Source organism: Camellia sinensis, chromosome 13, assembly GCF_055761805.1.
Source record: "Camellia sinensis isolate YWXY chromosome 13, ASM5576180v1, whole genome shotgun sequence".
In the NCBI taxonomy this organism is placed as follows: Eukaryota; Viridiplantae; Streptophyta; class Magnoliopsida; order Ericales; family Theaceae; genus Camellia; species Camellia sinensis.
Genome location: NC_138973.1, coordinates 134,334,032 through 134,353,621, shown reverse-complemented (window position 1 = coordinate 134,353,621; position 19,590 = coordinate 134,334,032). Strand labels below are relative to the sequence as shown.

Sequence of the window (19,590 nt, the reverse complement as noted above, 5' to 3'; positions counted from 1 at the left end):
TCGCCAAATACAAGATGAGCGGATCCCCTGGCGATGGGGTTGCCAAGAGGGGCACTGAACTGAGATAAGTTTTCAAGCCGTCCAACACAACCTGGCACTCAGGGGTCCATTCAAATTCTTTGCCCTACCGAAGTGTGAAAAAATTGTCGACAACGATCTGAGGAACAGCTGATAAACCTATTGAGGGTAGTGGTCATTCCTATCAACTTCTAAACTTCTTTGGCTGACTGAGGGGAGCCGAGTTCTAGAATTACTGTGAGCTTCCTTGAGTTGGCCTCCATTCCGCGATGGTTCATAATATAGCCGAGAAACTTGCCAGATCCGATGCCTAATGCACACTTTAACGCATTCAGTTTCATCTTGTACTTTTGAAGAATGCTAAGGTCTCTGATAAATCAGCTAGATGGGCATGCTTTTCCTTGGATTTCACCACCATGTCATCGATGTATACTTCCATGGTACGGCCAAGTTGTTCCTTAAACATAATGGTAACCAACCTCTGGTATGTTGCCCCTGCATTCTTTAGCCTGAAGGGCATGACCTTGTAGCAATAGGTTCCCCTTGGGGTGAGGAATGCGGTCTTTTCCTGATTCTTTGGATGCATGGCAATTTAGTGATAACTCCTGTAGGCATCCAAGAAACTCATACACTGATGATGCGTTGTTGCGTCCACAAGTTGGTCAATTCTGAGAGGAGGAAAGCAATCCTTGGGACAGGCCCTGTTCAAGTTCGTGAAATCCACACAGATACACCAAGATTCATTTTTCTTCTTTACAACCACGGTGTTGGACAGCCACGTGGGATAAGTTACTTCACGAATTGCCCCGGCATCGAGCAACAACTTCATCAACAATGGCCAATGCATGCTCCGTGGCTGACTGCCGACTTTTCTGAATGACTGGTTTGACTTTTGGGTCAATGTTAAAACGGTGTGGGGCCACGACTAAATCCACCCCCGGCATTTCATATGGTGTCCAAGCAAATACATCGATGTTACCGTGTAAGAAGGAAATCAGCTCGCGTCTTTCAACTTTGTTTAGGGAAGTGCTGATCATGAAGAACTTGTTAGGGTCCCCATTGATTTTGACCCGATCACGGTCTTCAGTTGCCTTCTCGTTGGGGGTTTTCCCAATGTCTTTGAGGCTTTCTCAGTCCGATACTTCAATCAAGTTCACTTACAGTTCTTTTGGCCTTTTTGCAGAAGCAATAAGGTAGCATGCCTGTGTCGATTTCTGAGAACTCCGAATTTGCTCAATGCCATATTCAGTTGGAAAGCGGAGTAGTTGATGGTAGGTGCTTAGCACAGCCTGCATAACGTGCAGCCAGGTTCTTCTCATGATAAGATTGTATGGTGACGGGAGTTTGACAACCAGAAATTCCACGTCAACTGATTTGGTACTCACCCATACTAATAGTGTGATCTTGCCCAAAGGGTACTCAGGGTTGGCGTTGAAGCCAAACAATAGGTAAGCGACCGGTAACAGATTCGAATTAGTGAAGATGAGTTTAATGAATGTCTTGTAATACATTATTTCTGAGGTGCTTCCCTGATCGATGAGAACACGCTTGACCGTGAATCTGTTCAGGCGTAGCTCGACGACGAGGGGATCAGCATAGAGGAGAGTTACTCCATCTAGATCTGTGTCAGTTTCATGGGGGTCGTTTGGCTGGTGTGATCAGCTTGGATGGGCTAGGTTGCAACTGAATTGTATGTACTTGAGCTGGCGACGGTAGACTGTATATCATGTAAATTACACCAAGTTGAGGTAAATCCGGCCATAAGGCTACCGTGTTCGGTGGATTTTTCTTTCGGATATGTTGCACTAGCCAGTCATCTTGCACTAACTCCTCCAGGTGGTCCTTCAGTGCATAACAGCTGTCAGTGTCATAGCCATGGTCCTTGTGATATTCGCACCGCTTATCCTTCCTTCTAGTATTAGGGGGCCCCATCATCTTGGACGGCCACTTAAAGAACAGAAGATGTTGGACTTTGGATAGGATCTTACTGATCGACTCCGCTAACTCCGTATACTTCTTATCCAAACGTCTGGTGTTCCTGCTATCCACTTGATACTGTTCGTTCGAACGGTGCGAACACTGCCCACTTGATCGACGTGAATCACGCTGGTTATCTCGTTTAGCCCAAATCCAAGGTTCAGGGCTCCTTGGTGGCATTGCACGTATCGACTAAACCAGACCAGATGGAGCCGATTTCATGACTTTTTGTCCGACCTTGACGCGAAGGGCATCGTCTTCCACTTTGCAATACTCCTCAATTTTCTTCATTAGTGCCCAGACTGTTTTGGGAGGTTGTCTGGTCAACAAACTTCGAAGAAGGTTATCGGGGTGTAACCCCATCTTAAAGGCTGTAATGGCCATGGAATCATTGCAGGCATCATCCACCAAGTTGAAACACTCTCAATAGCGCATCGAATACTCACGGAAGGTCTCTTCTAGTTTAATTTGCATCGCCCATAGAGAGTCAGCTTGCTTTGGCTGAACCTCGTTAGTGATGAATCTTGCCCTAAAGGATTTTTTGGAGCTGATAAAAGCTTTTTATTGATGCCAGCTCCAATTTATAATACCATCTGACGACCAATGGTCCCAGGCTACTTGAAAACATTCAACACATGAGGGCTTCATCATCAACATGCAAAGTTATCGCTTGTTTGTAATGCGAATGTGGTCCGTGGGGTCTGACTTTCTGTGTGTACAGGGTGAATGTCGGTGCTTTGAACTTTTTAGGCAGTACAGCCCTTGCAATGCGTCATACAAAAGGGTTGTGCATGTCCTCTTCATCCAAACCATCACTTTTTTTCCCTCGCATGTGCCGTATATACAGACTTCCCTCGGATGAGCTGGATATATCAAATTGCCCCTTCTTTCTGGGTTCCTGAGATGGCGAGTCGGAATCACCGCCACTATCATGTTTCTGATGTCGACACTGTCGATCATCCTTCTTCTTCTCTGGCGATCAACCTCGGTCATAACGTGCGGCCTATTGGATTTGGCTAACTCCAGGGCCAATTCCTTACGTAAGTGCTCGTTATCAGCTGCAATATCTTCCAAACGTTGTTCGTTTCATTTTGCTTGATCCATGATTGTCTGCATAGTCTCCTACATAGAGGTTAAGGGTGAGGTTTGAGCCAATGGGTCGAAGTTCAGAGCCCTTCGCGCGGTGATATTCTTCGGTTCAAGCATGTTTCTTGGAGTAACATCATCTCTTGGTGTAATATCGTCAGCAATGAACGAAGGATCATCTGTCACACCTGCCATGAACGTACTTGAGTACTCCCACAGACGACACCAATTGTGGTAAAAAGGGTTTTGGGGAGTACTCTCTAATCCAAGCAGAAAATCTTGATCCTCAGATTGCTACCTGAAATGGAAATGAACACTCCAATTGGGGGTCCCGGAATTAGCACTCTGACGGACAAATCAGTATTCTCTCAAGTTTTCTTATTTCTCAAGTTATCTTTTTTGTTTTCACATACCTCACTTTGGCTTATGCTCCTCCTTTTTATATTGCTCTCCTGGGGCCCATTTTCCCATTATGACCTTTCACCATCACATCTGGAACCTCCAGATGTCCCAGAAGATTTACGGCATACTCGACCCGCGAGATAGATTCTACTCAGCCTTGGTCTTGTTCATATGGGTCTAGTCATGCCAAGTTATCCGCACTAGTCTTCTCAGCATCCTCTTTGAGCAGCTCACCTAAGCAGTCACTTTTATTCAGCACCTACAAAAATCATTACTTAGAAACTAAAATTGATTAGAGAAGGAAGAAAACAAGACAATTTGGAAGTGAAGAAATGCAAACAATGGAAAAAAAATATAGTACAAAGGTCTCTCATTATTATTATTATTATTATTATTATTATTATTATTATTATTATTATTATTATTATCATCATCATCATCAAAGAAAAACAAACGGTTTCTAACCTCTTTTATAGCTCTTCTACACCCTCAATTTCTTTGATTTTGTAACTAACAATCTATAACAAATTTAAATAAAATATCTATTTCATGCAACTTGGATTACAAAGATACAACACATCACTATATAAGATTCTAATCTAACTATTAACTAGCTACGGTTAACACTAACTACAGAAGTTACAACTGTAACTCTAACCAACTTCAATTGTTGACTTAGTGTTTACATTGCAGTTGTAACTACTTGCAGTTACGAGTGAGTTATGAGCTAGAGCTGCAACCTAAGCTGCAGCCTGAGCGGCAGCCTTGTCTATCTTTGTTTGTGTTGCAACCTTGTCTGAGCTGTCTTTGTCTTGATCCATAAGTAAATTATCTTGAGTTGCAGTTATCTCTATCATGCCCCCTCAAGGTCATTGGAAAGGACTGAACCATGAGCTTTCTTTAAATGAATTGAAAATGAGTCACAAACAAAAGCTTGGTGAATATATCAACCAATTGGTTTAAGGAAGCACTATGCTTGACAAAGACCTATTTGAAAGCAACCATATCTCTGATATAATGATAATCAACAGCAATGTGTTTAGATCGAGTATGAAAGGTAGGGTTAGAGGACAAACAAATAGCAGAGATATTATTGTACCATAAAATAAGACAAGGAGTGACAATCTTGAGATCAACTAAAACCATCTGAATCCAACTAAGTTTAGCTGCAGCCTAGGCCAAGGCTCTATACTCTACCTTATTACATGAACAAGAGATGGTGGGTTGTTTCTTGGCTGACCAATAAATAAGATTTGGGCCAAGAAATATACAATGACTAGGGATGACAATTTGAACTCAGCCCGACGAGGACCTGACCCTGATTAGAATAGGTTTTCCTTGAAAATAATCCCCATAAGGCCGGTAATGGTATTGAAAATTAAATCCTCATTGATTTTCAGGTTGGGGACGGTGATAAGTTCCCTGACCCGACCCCGGCCGAGCCCCACCCTGAAGTCCCCAAATAGTCCCCCTGTATATATATATATATATATATATATATGTTTAGGCTTTATTTCTTTATTATGTTATATCTAATATAATATATATCTCAACTCTCTCTCTCTCTCTCGTTCTTCTCCCTCTGCTCTCTGTGAGAGAGATGGACATTTCTAATCTGAGCACCTTCCAAATCTAAGTCGCGATGGAGAAGTCTAGAGAGAGATCGGCAACGAAGAGCATTTCTGAGCACCACCATCGCCGCGAATCAGTGATGAACATTTCTGAGCACCACCGTCAGCCGCTAATCACACCACCATCACCGACACCCCCATCAGCCTCTCTCTCTTTCTCTCACCTCCGTTTGCCGCCTCGTCTCCAGATCTACCGCCACTATTCTTCTCTCACTGGTATAGATATAGATATAGATGTACATGTTGTGTTGATTTGATGATATAGATATAGATATAAATGTTGTTGTTAATGTTGATGATGATCATCATTGATGATGATTTTGTGGACTATAGTTGTTGTTGATGTTGATGATAATGAGAAGAAACAAATGATGTTTTGTTTCTTCTTTTTTCTTTTTTTTTTATTTGGGCCAGGAAATTTTCGACGACGGGGAAACCCGATCCCCGTTGGGGGGCGGGGGCGGGGGCGGGGACGGGGACGGGGACGGGGACGGGGACGGGGACGGGGACAGTGATAGGTTCCCCGTTGAGGATCGGAGCCGGGGATGGGGGAATTTTTACCAACGGGGATCGGGACGAGGAGTTTGATCCCCAACCCCGCTCCGGCCCGTTGCCATTCCTAACATTAACCAGTAATAGATCTTCTATTAAGCACGCTGCTAGCCCAATCAGAGTCAAAGTAGGCATGAACTCAAGAGGACCTGTAGTATAATCAAGCCTTTGATGGATAGTCCTTTTAAGGTATCTTAAAAGGTGTTTGACAGTAGCAAAATCAGCTTCAGATGGAGATTACATAGCTTGGCAAGCATAATTAGCAACAAAAGCAATGTCTAGCCTGGTAATAGTGAGATATTGAGGAGCACCAACAATGCTCCAGTAAAGAGAAGGCTTAGAGAAAGCAACAAAACAAGAAGAACCCACTGCAGATGAAGGCTTGACAGACATAGGAGAGGCACAGGCTTTACACTGAATCATCCCAACTTTACCAAGAATTTCAAGGGCATACTTGGATTGGGACAAAAAGTACCCTGAAAAGGACTTAACAATTGAAATGCATAAGAAGAAATTAATATCACCTAACTCTTTCATTGAAACAACTGAATGCATATGGGCAATGAGAGAATTAATATTAGAAGAGTAGTTGCCTATTAATAATATGTCATCCACATAGATGAGTAGGATAGTAAGAGTATTGTTAGTTTGTTGAACAAATAGAGAAGAGTTAGAAGAACTGGTGACAACCATTGGAGAGAAGAAATTTTGGAGAATGTAGACTACCAGGCATGTAGTGCCTATTTGAAGCCATATAAGGCCTTGTTGAGTTTACAAACCATATGAGGAAACTGAGGATTAATGAACCCTTGTGGCTGACTCATGTATACTTATTCCTCCAACACACCATGTAAGAAAGCATTGGAAATGTCTAGCTGATTAATAGGCCAATTGTAATATAAAGCCAAACAAAGTAAAATGCGACTGGTGGGCTGTTTTGCAACTAGACTAAAGGTCTCATGGTAGTCCAACCCTTCTTCTTGGAGATACCCTTTAGCCACAAGTCTAGCTTTCTACCGATTCACTAAACCATCTAAGTTCTTCTTTAATCGAAACACCCATTTTGAGCCAATAGCTTGTTTGCCCAGAGGCAAAGAAACCAAAGTCCAAGTTGATTGCTATTGAAGAGCTTGATATTCCTCATCCATTGCCTTATACCAAGCCTTGGAAAGAAAGGCAGCCTTATAAGAGGAAGGTTCAATCATGTCTGAAGAAGAGATGGCAGAAAAAGAAATAGGAGAGGCTTTGGACCTAGTGATCATGGGATGAACATTAGTAGTAACAGGAGTAGAAGTAGGGAAGAAGCGAATATAGTTAAAAATCCACAAATAAAGAATCAATAGGAATAGGAGAAGAAGGAGTAGGCGCGATAAAAATAGAAGAAGAATGAGGAGAGTGAGTATGAGGAATAGGACGGGCAATAAGACTGGTAGAAAAAGACACATCATGCACAAAATTAACAGGTTAAGACACATAAGCAAAAGGCTCAGGAATAGGCTCAAACATAGCTGGACTAGCTAGAACTGGACCAAGACTAGAAAGAGGCCAAAAAAAAGTATGCAACTGCTTAGAGGATGGCTTAGAAACAGAGGAAAAAGTAGAGAAAGGAAAGCTATATTCTTGAAAAACATGTCTACAGACATAGACCTTACCAGTAGTAGGATCAAGGCACCTATAACCTTTTGTAGAGGGCATATATCCTAAGAAAACATAGGGTATAGACCTGGGATGAAGTTTGGTAGGCATGTATGGTCTGAGCCAAGGGTAACACAAGCAACCAAAAGTTCTAAGAAAAGTGAAATCAGGAGATTTTTGGAATAATTTTTCAAAAGGAATGAGATCCTTGAGCTTAGAACTAGGCAGCCTATTGATCAAGAAGACAGATAGCAACTACATCAAACCAATAAGTCAAAGGCACTGAAGATTGTTGTAAAAAAGCCACAACTGTTTCTATAATGTGTCTATGCTTCCTCTTAGCAACTATATTATGAGAGGGGGTGTATGGATAACTGAGATAATGATTAATACCATGTGTTCTGAGAAAATGCTGAAAACACTTAATATTTGCGAAAATGCTGAAAATGCTTGAATTCAATGAACTTAGAAAACACTTCACTTTTATAGTGTAATGGAAATAACCAAGTGAACTTGCTAAATTCATCCACAAACAAAGCATAATATTTGTAACTAAAAGTAGAGTTAGGGGTAGTAAAAGGACCCCATACATCACTGTGAATAATAGCCAGAGGTTGATTAACAAAAGAAGTAAAAAGACTAAATGGAAGCCTACGGCTCTTAGCAACACAACAATGTGGACACAATGGTGTAGACTTATTTGAATGCGTAGACAAATGAAATTTATTGCAAAGCATTTGAAGTTTATGTGGAGAGGGATGGCATAGTCTAGAGTGCCAATCTGCAGGTGCATTAGTAGCGCTAACACATGCTTGATGATGAGAAAAAAAAGGAAGAACAACAGGAAGTTGATACAGACCATGAGAATGAGAGCCTTTGTACAAGACAAATTTATTAGTCTTGTCCTGAATCACAAAACCATTAGCATCAAATGTAATAGTGCAATGGTTATTAGAAACAAGTTGATATACTAAAATGAGATTGGAAGAAATTTTAGGCACACGGAGAAAATCGTTAAGGGTGAAGGTGTGTGAGGGAGTTGGAAGTATACCATTACCTTTGTGCTGAATTGGAATGGAAGAACCATCACCAGCAACAACTTGTTCATGGCCTTGATAATTAAGGTTGATAAAGACTGAGATATTGAAGATCATGAGTCACATGGCTTGTAGCAACAGAGTCTAAAAACCAATTTTCAGAAAGAGCTGCAAAAGCAACAAAGGCTTTGTTTTGAAATTCAGAATTGACAAATGAAGGCTTAGAGATCATAGGCTGATAGGAAAACTCCATCCGATAGTAGCAATTGAGAGCAAAGTGATTATTTTTGCCACAGATCTAGGAGATCATAGAGAAAGAACCAGGTCTACCGGCTCCTCTTTTGTTTTTGTTAAAATAAGATCTACTTGCTCTATGATCACCACTGTCATTCCTTTAATTGCCTCTATAATTTCCTTTGTATCTAGAGGATGATCTATGAGATTGTGAAGAAGATTGACTTGAGAATGTGCAGTAGGTGCAACATAAGCATTATGCAGATCAGATGAAGCTTTTGAATCATTTTCAATATGGATTCTGAACATAGCAGTGATGACAAAACCTCTACAGACACTAAATCAATCTTAGCACAAATTGTAGTTTTAAAGGCATAATACTCAGTAGGTAGGCCATTAAGAGTAAAGAGAGCAAGATCCTCATCATCGATTAAAGATCCAACCAGAGCAAGTTGATCTATAATTTCCTTGATTTGCAATAAATACTCCCCCATTGAAGATGAAGCTTTAACAATACTGTGAAGTTTGTTTTTGAGCTGATGAATATGCGATCTAGAGAGTGATGTAAATCTCTTCTCAAGTGTATACCATACTTCATGACTAGTTTTGCAGTGAAATTCAAAAGTAAAGATAGCAGAAGAAAGAGTTGTAGTAAGACAACTCAACAGATGTGCATCAATAACCTGCCGTTGAGTAAATTCTAAATTAAGAATGCTAGCATTAGAAGAATCTTTCATGAACTCTAATGGAGTAACAATTGATCCATCAACATATGCAATAAAGCTTGTTGCTCATAATATATTGGACCACTGATTTTTCCAGATGATGAAGTTGTTAGCCTCAAGTTTGACAGTGACAAGTGAGGCTTAGATTCGAGATCAATAGTGAAAGGTTTGAGGAAGTTGAAACGAAGAAGAAGAAGAAAATGAAGAAGAAGGACCTTCAAGCTCGTTGGAGCAAGGTAGTTCTGATACCATAAGAAAATATCTATTTATTCAACTTGAATTACAAAGATATAATACATCACTATATAAGATTCTAATCTAACTGTTAACTAAATATGGTTAACACTAACTATAGAAGTTACAATCCTAACTCTAACCAACTTCAGTTGATGACTTAGTCATTACATTGCAGTTGTAACTACTTGCAATTATGATTGAGTTATGAGCTAGAGCTGCAGCTGTAGCCTGAGTCACATCATTATCTATCTTTGCTTGTGTTGCAACCTTGTCTGAGCTCGTTTTGTCTTGAGCCATAACTGAATTATCTTGAGTTGAAGTTATATCTCCATTAAAATTCTATAGCTAACTAAACCAACCAACTAACTTTTCTGCATTTCCATTCATATCAACTAACCACCACCAGCTAACCATTTCATGTTGAAACTCCATTCACCTTTCTATTTTTCCTCTTCTCTGTCAGCAAAAATTGACAATTACAAGTCAATCACAAACTCGCCACTGTCGAAATCACCACCCCATGAAACATCACCCAATTTTTTTTTATTTTTTTTTCCAAAATACCAATCAATTCCAACAATCAAGATGAATATTGAGCCATATTTGCAGAGGGGCTTACAGTTGTAGATTACTGCAACCTATTATAGTCAATTACAGATTCATCAACACTTCTACTCCCCTCTTTCTCTCTCCCTTTCTAAATGTATTATTTATACATATATATTGTTGGAAAAATTTGAATTTAAATTTACTCCAATGGTTGTGTCTCATGAGATGGAAGGGTGTGTCCTTTTGAAAGATCACAAGCTTTCTGAAGAGTCACGTAGAAGTCTATATATTCCATCTCCCTCCCTTCAATTTGGTTAGTGAATTGTCATTTCTTTTTCACTTTGCATTATTCTTCATATTTTATGAGTCTAATTTTCCTATTAAGAGAGTACATGCACAACGAAGTTCGCTAGGCTTGCAATAGTAGTGCTGCTAGTGCAAGACATTGATCGTTGTATCCTGGGAGATAGATGTCCATTGAATCCTAAGCACCGGTGGGAGGACGAATCTGTCTTAAGAAAAGAGTGTCACACACTTAACTCGATCAGGTTTTATCCTTTTATGTACTGTAAGTTTTATCACGTAATTATGTTGATATATTTCCGTTTTTGGTTTTGCTCAAAAAGCATTTATATATTTTTAAATTATATTTTCCTTATAGTTTGGTACTATTTTTTCTAACAATCTTAAGACAGAATCTTCCATGTTTATGGTTTTTGGGAAAATATAGTTTTGTGTATCAGGAACTGTTGTTAAATAGATCTAAGTTCTTTGAATGCTGGTAAAAAAAAAAAAAAAAAAAAAAATTAGACTGGAATTTTTGTTTAACAACCAATCACAATTTTCAAATTATAATAACTGTTTTATGGTTTCAAGAGTTGTGACTTTTGTGGAGTACTTTTGTTTTCTTATAACCAGATCTATTTTGATAGATTTGTTTGATTGGCTTTTGGTTGTAAGTTTATACAGCTTTTTCCAATTCTATGTTATATCAAAATTTGATAGTGTAATTATTAATAGATTTTTAGGCTTCCATTTCTGTTAGCGTTTGATTTTAGTTTTTTGTTACATGTTTACGTGTTTCGAATTTAATAATTAGAACCACACGTGATATTCTAATTTGAATAAGTTAAGACAAATTTATTTTTGCTTTTTGTTTTTTCTGGTTTTGGTTTAAATCAAATTGTTAGTATACGTTTGATAAACATTCTTGCTTTTCTGAAACTTTTGTTTGAAATAAAATTTTGTTTAAACAGAATCAGTTTTGTTATTTATTGATTTCATTCTAGAGTCAATAAAGAAATAGATTCAACCTTGTATATCTGTAAATATATGCAGTATATTCTTGTTATTAGAGTTCTTTTTTTTACAAAGAAATATAAGAAATTATGTTTAAGAAGTTTCTACAATTAACTGGTTTGTATTGTTCAGGCATAATAGTTGTGCAAACCTTTTATTTTTAAAATAAAAAAAAAAAAAAAATGGCATTGTTTGATTTGTGCACAGCAAATGGTGTAAATAAATTATATGGTTTATACATGCTGATTTGGATTTGATTTGTTTTTTCAGATTTATGGTACATAACATAAATATGTTTATGTTTTGTGAGGAAATTTTACTCCATATATGCGTAAAGTTGGTAGGTTTGGTTTGCAGTGTTTTGTCGGCCAAACGGTTCCCTTGTCGTCGGAGAAGACATTTGGAACGTTGTCTTTGTGTGGGTTTGTTCTATTTTCTATTTATGATACTTGGGTCTACTAATTTGGTCTATTAATGGGCTTTTAATATGTTTGACTTGAACTGATTTAAAAGGCCCAAATTTTTATTGGGGTCACTTGTTTCATTCATTGATTTATGTCTTTTGACAAGCCCAGTGATTTTAACCCAACATCTATTTTTACTTATTTGAGTTGGGCTTTTACATTTTATAATAATATGGTTTACGGATAATGGCCAAGTTTTTGTTCTTTAATAAAGGGCTAAATCGTATTCGGAATCTAACAAATCCATTTAATGAATAAAGGATGAGACAATTGAAAAAAAAAAAAAATTGAAGTCAATTGCCCCCACAGTGATGATATACACCTCTTCTTTGTTTCATCATATGTTGCTGACATTTTTGGATCAATCATATAGCACAAATCAATGGAAAATTTAATCATGGTGCTGAGGTTTCAACAAGAGGAACAGTTTATTTACGGTGCATTCGAGTTTTGAAATATAGTTTTGACCATTTGGTTTTTGGTTTTTTAAATTTAAAACCAAGTGCGTGGTTTATTGATGTCATTTAGGTGAGGGTGTGTTAATTTGGAATGAACTTTATGACATCATGTTGCCATATTTTATTTTATTTTATTTTTAAATATTGTGTGATATGTGTTATTTTTTGATTGATTTAGTTTCAGCGCTATATATGGGATTTAATTAGAGTTTATTTAAAAGTTTGTGAACTTTTAGTTAAATTGTGGTGGTGCTACTACCAATGGATTTCTTTTGAAATATTATATAAGCAATCATTAGCATTGAAAAATTTAAACATACTATTTTAAATAATGGTTTTGTTTCATTTAAATTGAAAATAGATTGAGGAATCTTTTGTATTGATTATTATTTGTTAATAATCAATTGAAAGTTATTTTAATAGTAACTTTGAATTTTTGTGAGATAGGATGTCTTCAGTCTGTATTTCACTTGTGTGGAAGACTTGGTTTAACCATGAATCATATTCTTAATGTGGAAGTTTATCTTTTGAATTAGAAGAGATAATTCCATTTTTGTCCCAAATATTTTTGAATGAGTTATTATTTGTGACAGTAACACTTGTCTAGAATAAATCATGTTGTTTGTGCTAATTTATGTATTATCACAAATGGAGGGGAGAGAGATTAATTAGACAATTATGATTATGTTTGATTTGTTAATCTTGTCTACGTCTACATATGTTGTAGAGTCGACAATTTATGATGTCATTAATATCAATTTGGTATGTGGTGTATTATATATGGATGTCAATTATTTATCAAAGTATTGATAAAAATGTGAACTTATGTGTTTTGACATGAGAGGAATTCTAATTATTCTTTGGAATAATGACTAAAATTGGTATGGTGACTGATAACTCTATAATGAAATATTATATGAGTTGAAAATATATATATATATATATATATATTTCATGGGTGAAAGTCACTTTGGTAATTGTCGACATAGTTAACAATACTGGATAAGACAAATAAGATGTAAATGTATTTATACAGTGATATTTATATTCCATGTTGAGATTGGAATTAAGGGTTGTAGTAAACAAAAAGAAATTAATCATGGCTAAAGAAATATCATTTGACAAAGTGTTGTGGCCACAACTAGAATTAGTCATTTCTTCTTTGTACTGCAAAAGCAAGTTATAAAGTCTAATTGTATTTTAGACAAATTAGTATTGTGATTATATTTACAAAGCAATTTATATCTTGTTATTTAGTTCAAGTACATCAATTAATGATATATTCTAATTTATCTCAGAATTGTGGGGGTGTATTAATATTTGTGTGTAATTATACACCAACAAGAGAAATTAAGTTTCCTTGGAATGCTTAAAATGTGGGGGTGCTTGGACAATTTTACAAAAGTAACGGTTCCGATTGTAGGTTCATAAAGAATTTCAATTCTTTTTATAGGTCAAAGCTAGAGTAGAAGCAAATATGGTTTTATTTACTCCTAAGGAACACCTCCATATTTAATATTTAAATTTGAAAATAGGAATGACATAGAGTAACGGTAAGTCTTGATATAATCAAAGACTTGATACCGTAAGACATTTGCTTTCAGTTGTGCATATTGTCTAAGGATAATATAGTGGATCCACGAACTACTCAATGATATATAACTGAGAAGGTCAAATGGAAAAATAGCGACCGCTAAACAAAAGTTTGACTAGAAAGCAAATGAGGGAAAGTTCATCGAGAGGAATGTGATTAAAGCCTATTACATTAGAGTCATCATAATGGTAACCCTACTTAGATGACTGGAGATCCCAAGAACTAACTTCAAAGGAATAACTAAGTTATGTGTGGCTTGCCAGAAATCACTAAAGGAGTCTAACTTCTATCCATTTCTATGATGAGAGTGATATCTGCAACATGTGTTATATGTAGAGGACTTAGGGTAAGCTATGCTTTTAATGATCACTTATATCTTGAAAACCCTAGAGAGGTCTCTTTAAAGAGGAGTATTTAAGAGACTCGAAAAAAGGATCACTAATATGAGTGTGAAGGGGCCGCTTCTATGAAAATTGATAAGGCTAAATTTTCTAAAGCACTCATGAAACACCAGGACTTGTCCAAGGCCAAAACGGGCACAACTGTGAGAACTAAACTGTGTTTGGAGATATTCTGTGTGAATTCTATTGTCTTGGCTTACACAAACGGCTGAACAGTTCAAGGCATCACGTCCACTGATTAGCTAGTAAGTCCGATAGGCTTTCACTAGGGAATGTTCAAATCTGAAAACTACCTATCCCGATGCAGGGTATTTCCTTAATGTACTCTCTCTTTGTCTGCATGTTGTTGCATGTCCTTTCCATAAATTTCATTCATGTGGGGGATTGTTGAAAAAATTTGAATTTAAATTTACTCCAATGGTTGTGTCTCTTGAGATGGAAGGGTGTGTCCTTTTGAAGAATCACAACCTTTCTGAAGAGTCACATAAAAGTCTATATATTCCATCTCCCTTACTTCAATTTGGTTAGTGAATTGTCATTTTCTTCTTCACTTTGCATTATTCTTCATATTTTTTGAGTCTAATTTTCCTATTAAGAGAGTACATGCACAATGAAGTTCGCTAGGCCTGCAATAATAGTGCTGCTAGTGCAAGACATTGATCGTTGTATCTTAGGAGATAGATGTCCATTGAATCCTAAGCATCGGTGGGAGGGCGAATCTGTCTTAAGGAAAGAGTGTCACACACTCGACTCAATCAGGTTTTATCCTTTTATGTACTGTAAGTTTTATCACGTAATTATGTTGATATATTTCAGTTTTTGGTTTTGCTCAAAAAGCATTTATATATTTTTAAATTATATTTTTCTTATAGTTTGGTACTATTTTTTCTAATATATATATATATATATATATGGTTATTATTTCAGTGAGTTAACCCACTTAATTATCAAAAATGGGAAAATTAATGTGTTAACACACTCACTCATATGAATTTGTAGGTGAATTATAATCTTAACCTTACAAACATGGCACATGTTCTGAACGTGAGCTATTTCCGTCAACAATCGACCTTATTAATTGAAATGGAATGGAATGAAATAAAATTTAAAAATTAAAATTAAGCTATTTAAAAGTATAAAAACTAAAATAATACGGATAATAAAATATAAAGACTATTGACGTAATTTGTTCTAATTTTTTTAGACCGTGAGGAGATTAGTATCTTTTTCCGTATTTCCATTGCCATAAAGCATATTTATCTATATATTATATAAGTAAAATGAAGTTTTTAACCAATGAGGTCTATAAGATATCCAAGTTTCCAATCTAAATTTTTTAATTTTTTAATTTTTAAAATTTTAAGAAATCTTCTATTGACTACCTCTTATCAAGCGAATAATAATAATAATAATAATAATAATAATAATAATAATAATAATAATAATAATAATAATATCTCTTAATTTATGACTTTTAAATGTTAAGTATATCAAGTCTATAAATATATATATATATATATATATATATATATATATGTAAAGAGTATTAATTCATTTCAAAATTCAAATTAGAAAGCCACTAAATATAAAAAGTAATCTATTAATTTAAATTTAAAATTGGCACAATATAAATTTAAAATTATAATGATATATTCCATGATTTGTAAGTTTTAAATAAAATTTTAAAATTATCATAACTAGCTCATAATTTTTGTATTAAGGAACAACAAGAGTGACGTTGAGATTATTATATATTTTACGAAAGAATATTTTTAAAAACAAATATTATAGGAGTTTCAAAATCTCATACAAAATCTATATATTATTATAATTGCAAAACGTTGTCATCTTATAAAAGGTGAAAGTTGCAATTCTTTTTTTAATTTTATTTTTTTGATTTTGTTTAATTTTTGTTAATATGTGTCACAATATGATTGGTCTATAAATTAATTTTATATTCTTAAAATAAAATTTTAAATTTAGATTATTCCGTAAATTATGTAACCAGAATAAGATTAATATTCATTCCTTAATTTATGTATCTTTGATTAAAGGGTAAATTATACTGACAGTCCTTGAGGTTTATGTTTATTACAATTTCTCCCTCACGTTTTATAAATTACATCTCCTTCCTTAAGGTTTAAAGTTTCATTACAGATTCTCCCCTCAGCAATTTAATTTTTTTAAATACCAATTTTGCCATCACCAGGTAAATTGCATTAACACCCCTCACATTTTAGAAATTACAATCTCCTCCCTAAGGTTTAAAGTAGCATTGCCAATTGCCCCCTTGATTAGTATTAGCTGGAAAAAAAATTCATTGGAAAAAAAAATATTTGATAAAAAAAATTATTTGAAAAAAAATTAATTGAAAAAAAAAATTGTTAGTAAAATTTTTAAATTTTTGTTTAAAAACCAACGTAAACTCATTTTTTGAATTTACGTTTTTTGCTCAAATTTACAAACTGAGACCATCATTTATAAACCAAAAAAATTATCAATCAAGTTTTTATAACAGTTTTTAAAATTTTTGTAAATATAATTGAAAAATGAAAATGAAATGGTTACCAAACAGACTTTAGTTGGTAAAATGTCATAAAATTAACAAATAATTAAATAAGTTATCAACGTAAAAAAGACTAATCAAAAGATTCTTAGGATATATATGGTTTGATTTTTAGAAAAAAAATTTAAAAATTAAAAATTAATTTGTTTAAAAAATAAAAAATAATAATCGTTTTAACTTTTGGGCAAGTTATATGCATACGTATGGTTGTTTCAATTTAATTTGTAAAAAATTATTTCTAACCACTCGAAAGATAAAAATTATATAAAAATGATAATTATTTTTCATTTTTTATTTCTTAACCAAATTAATTTTTAATTTTTTTAAAAAAATTATAAAAATCAAACCATATGTAACCTAAGAATCTGTTGATAAATCATTTCTTACGTTAGTAACTTACTTAATTGTTTATTAATTTTACGATATTTTTACCATCTGAAACATGTTTGGTAACCATTTCATTTCTAGTTTTCAATTTATATTTACAAAAATTTTAAAAACCGTCATAAAAACTTGTTTGATAATTTTTTTGGTTTATAAATGGTTGTCTCCGTTTGTAAATTTGAGAAAAAAACTTAAATTTAAAAAATGAGTTTACGTTGGTTTTTAATCATAAATTTAAAAATTTTACTAACAAATTTTTTTTTCAAGTAATTTTTTTTCCAGTTAATTTTTTTTTCAATGAATTTTTTTTTGCAACTAATACTAACCAAGGGGGCAATTGGTAATGCTACTTTAAACCTTGGGGAGGGGATTGTAATTTCTAAAATGTGAGGGGTATCAATGTAATTTACCTAGTGAGGGCAAAATTGGTATTTAAAAAAATTAAATTGCTGAGGGAAAAATCTGTAATGAAACTTTAAATCTCAGAGAGGAAAATGTAATTTCTAAAATGTGAGGGGGAAACTGTAATAAACATAAACCTCAAGGGGTGTCAATGTAATTTATCCTTTATTAAATTATAAAATACAATTTTAAATTTAAAGTTTCTAAATTATGTTACTATGATTAGAATGAGATCAATATTCACATATGTCACGATAATGTTTCATAATATTATTGGTCTAAATATAATGTTATTAAATACACGTATTCAAATTACTAATCACTATTAAAAGTTTATATTTTTATTTTTTGTCATTTTTTGTTTTAAATTTTATATAAAAAAAATTATATCCTTCTAAACTATAAAGACTTGAACAATAATTTTTTTTAATACAAATATTTTTTTAACAAATGTTTTTTTAATATAAATTTTTTTTTAACAAAAGACAAAAATATTAAGAAAATGAATTATTTTTTTAGCAATTTCCAAACATAATGGATTCTATTTTTTTTTTCTTTTATCTCAATTGTCAATTAAACAAATTAAAATAAAAAATAATTTTTTTTGGATTAAATAGTTAAAAAGTGACTTTTGCAAAAATCAAATAGAAATAAAAATAATAATTAAAAGTGATAGTTGGTGAAACTTATTTTTTTATATAATAAAAAAATAAAATAAGAGTTACACGTGATAATTTATTATTACAGCAATATTACAGATCTAAACTTTCACCCACAATAATATAGTAAGTGAGTTGGACCCCAAGTCTTTGACTATATATCAAATCAAGAGTTGACATATATGATATAACATAATGTGAACACAATTATGGGTATTTTTGTGCGTCTCAAACAATTATGGGTATTTTTGTGGATCTTGTTATTATTATTATTTTTTAATCTCAACAGCCAATTAAACAAACTAAGATAAAAAATGAAAAAATTTTGGTTCAAATTGCTAAAAAGTGACTTTTTTAAAACAAATAGAAATAAATTTTATTTTTTTAATAAAAGTGATGGTTTGGGAAATATTTTTTTTATTTAAAAAAAATGAGGGTTATCATCTAGAATTATTTTCAGATCAAATGAAACATTCTAAATTTTCTTCTTACCTTTTTTTTATCCAGATACTTTTATTTTGTTAGAAATTTAATTTTATTATATTTAAATATTTTATTTTAATTTTTAAATTAAAAATAATTTTTCAAAAATCATATTTAAATTTTATGCTATTATAAAATGTAATTTTTTTTATACCAACTTATTCGATAATCCCTTTCTAAATTATGTATTTACTTTTGTTCATTAATATTAAATTTTTAATTAATCTTATTTATATTAAAAAAAATAAATTAGCAAATAATTTTATGTATATATATATTTGTTTTTATTGCTCAGGTTATTTGGTGTATCTACTCAAGTCTATTTAAATTTATTTGAATTTTTAAATTTTATATAAATTCTCACCAAATTAAAAATCATGTTGCCTAATTTTTTAAAATTTGCAACCTTGATTCGAGTTGCTTAGGTTAAACTCATCCAAATTTACAATTTTAGTATGAGGGTTAAAAGTTTCATGATTGAAATTGTGACAAATTAAAAATTGATACAGAAATTGTGATAAAAGTATGAAACTTAAATTGTAAATTTCAATAATTTTTTTTTTTATTTTCATAATTTACATATAAAAATTTAACTATTTATACCATTTTATATAAATATACTTTATTAATTTTTTCACATCTTTTTTCACTAGTATAGACATATATAGATATAGATATGTTTAGTGCTGGAATTTCCAATAGCAGGTAGTTTTGGGGCGACCGTTGAATAAAGCTACACTAGGTGTACCCTAATTAATAATAATATATTTTTTCATAAATTAAGAAAATCACAACCA

The 19,590-nt window shown here is 33.4% G+C and overlaps 1 protein-coding gene and 1 long non-coding RNA gene across 2 annotated transcripts; one reads left to right on the top strand and one right to left on the bottom strand.

The window, feature by feature from the left end:
- Positions 1-1,175: 1,175 nt before the first annotated feature.
- LOC145805726 (uncharacterized) lies at positions 1,176-2,175 on the bottom strand. Its single transcript, XM_082900914.1, has 2 exons — positions 1,789-2,175; positions 1,176-1,667 (listed from the first exon to the last, which is right to left on the bottom strand). Exons 1-2 carry the CDS (start codon positions 2,173-2,175, stop codon positions 1,176-1,178), a joined length of 879 nt encoding a protein of 292 aa, XP_082757040.1.
- Positions 2,176-5,042: 2,867 nt separating this feature from the next.
- On the top strand, positions 5,043-11,926 carry LOC145806443 (uncharacterized). The gene is made up of 2 exons (XR_014349585.1): positions 5,043-5,330; positions 9,395-11,926. It is a non-coding gene; the product is annotated as an uncharacterized LOC145806443 (long non-coding RNA).
- Positions 11,927-19,590: the final 7,664 nt, after the last annotated feature.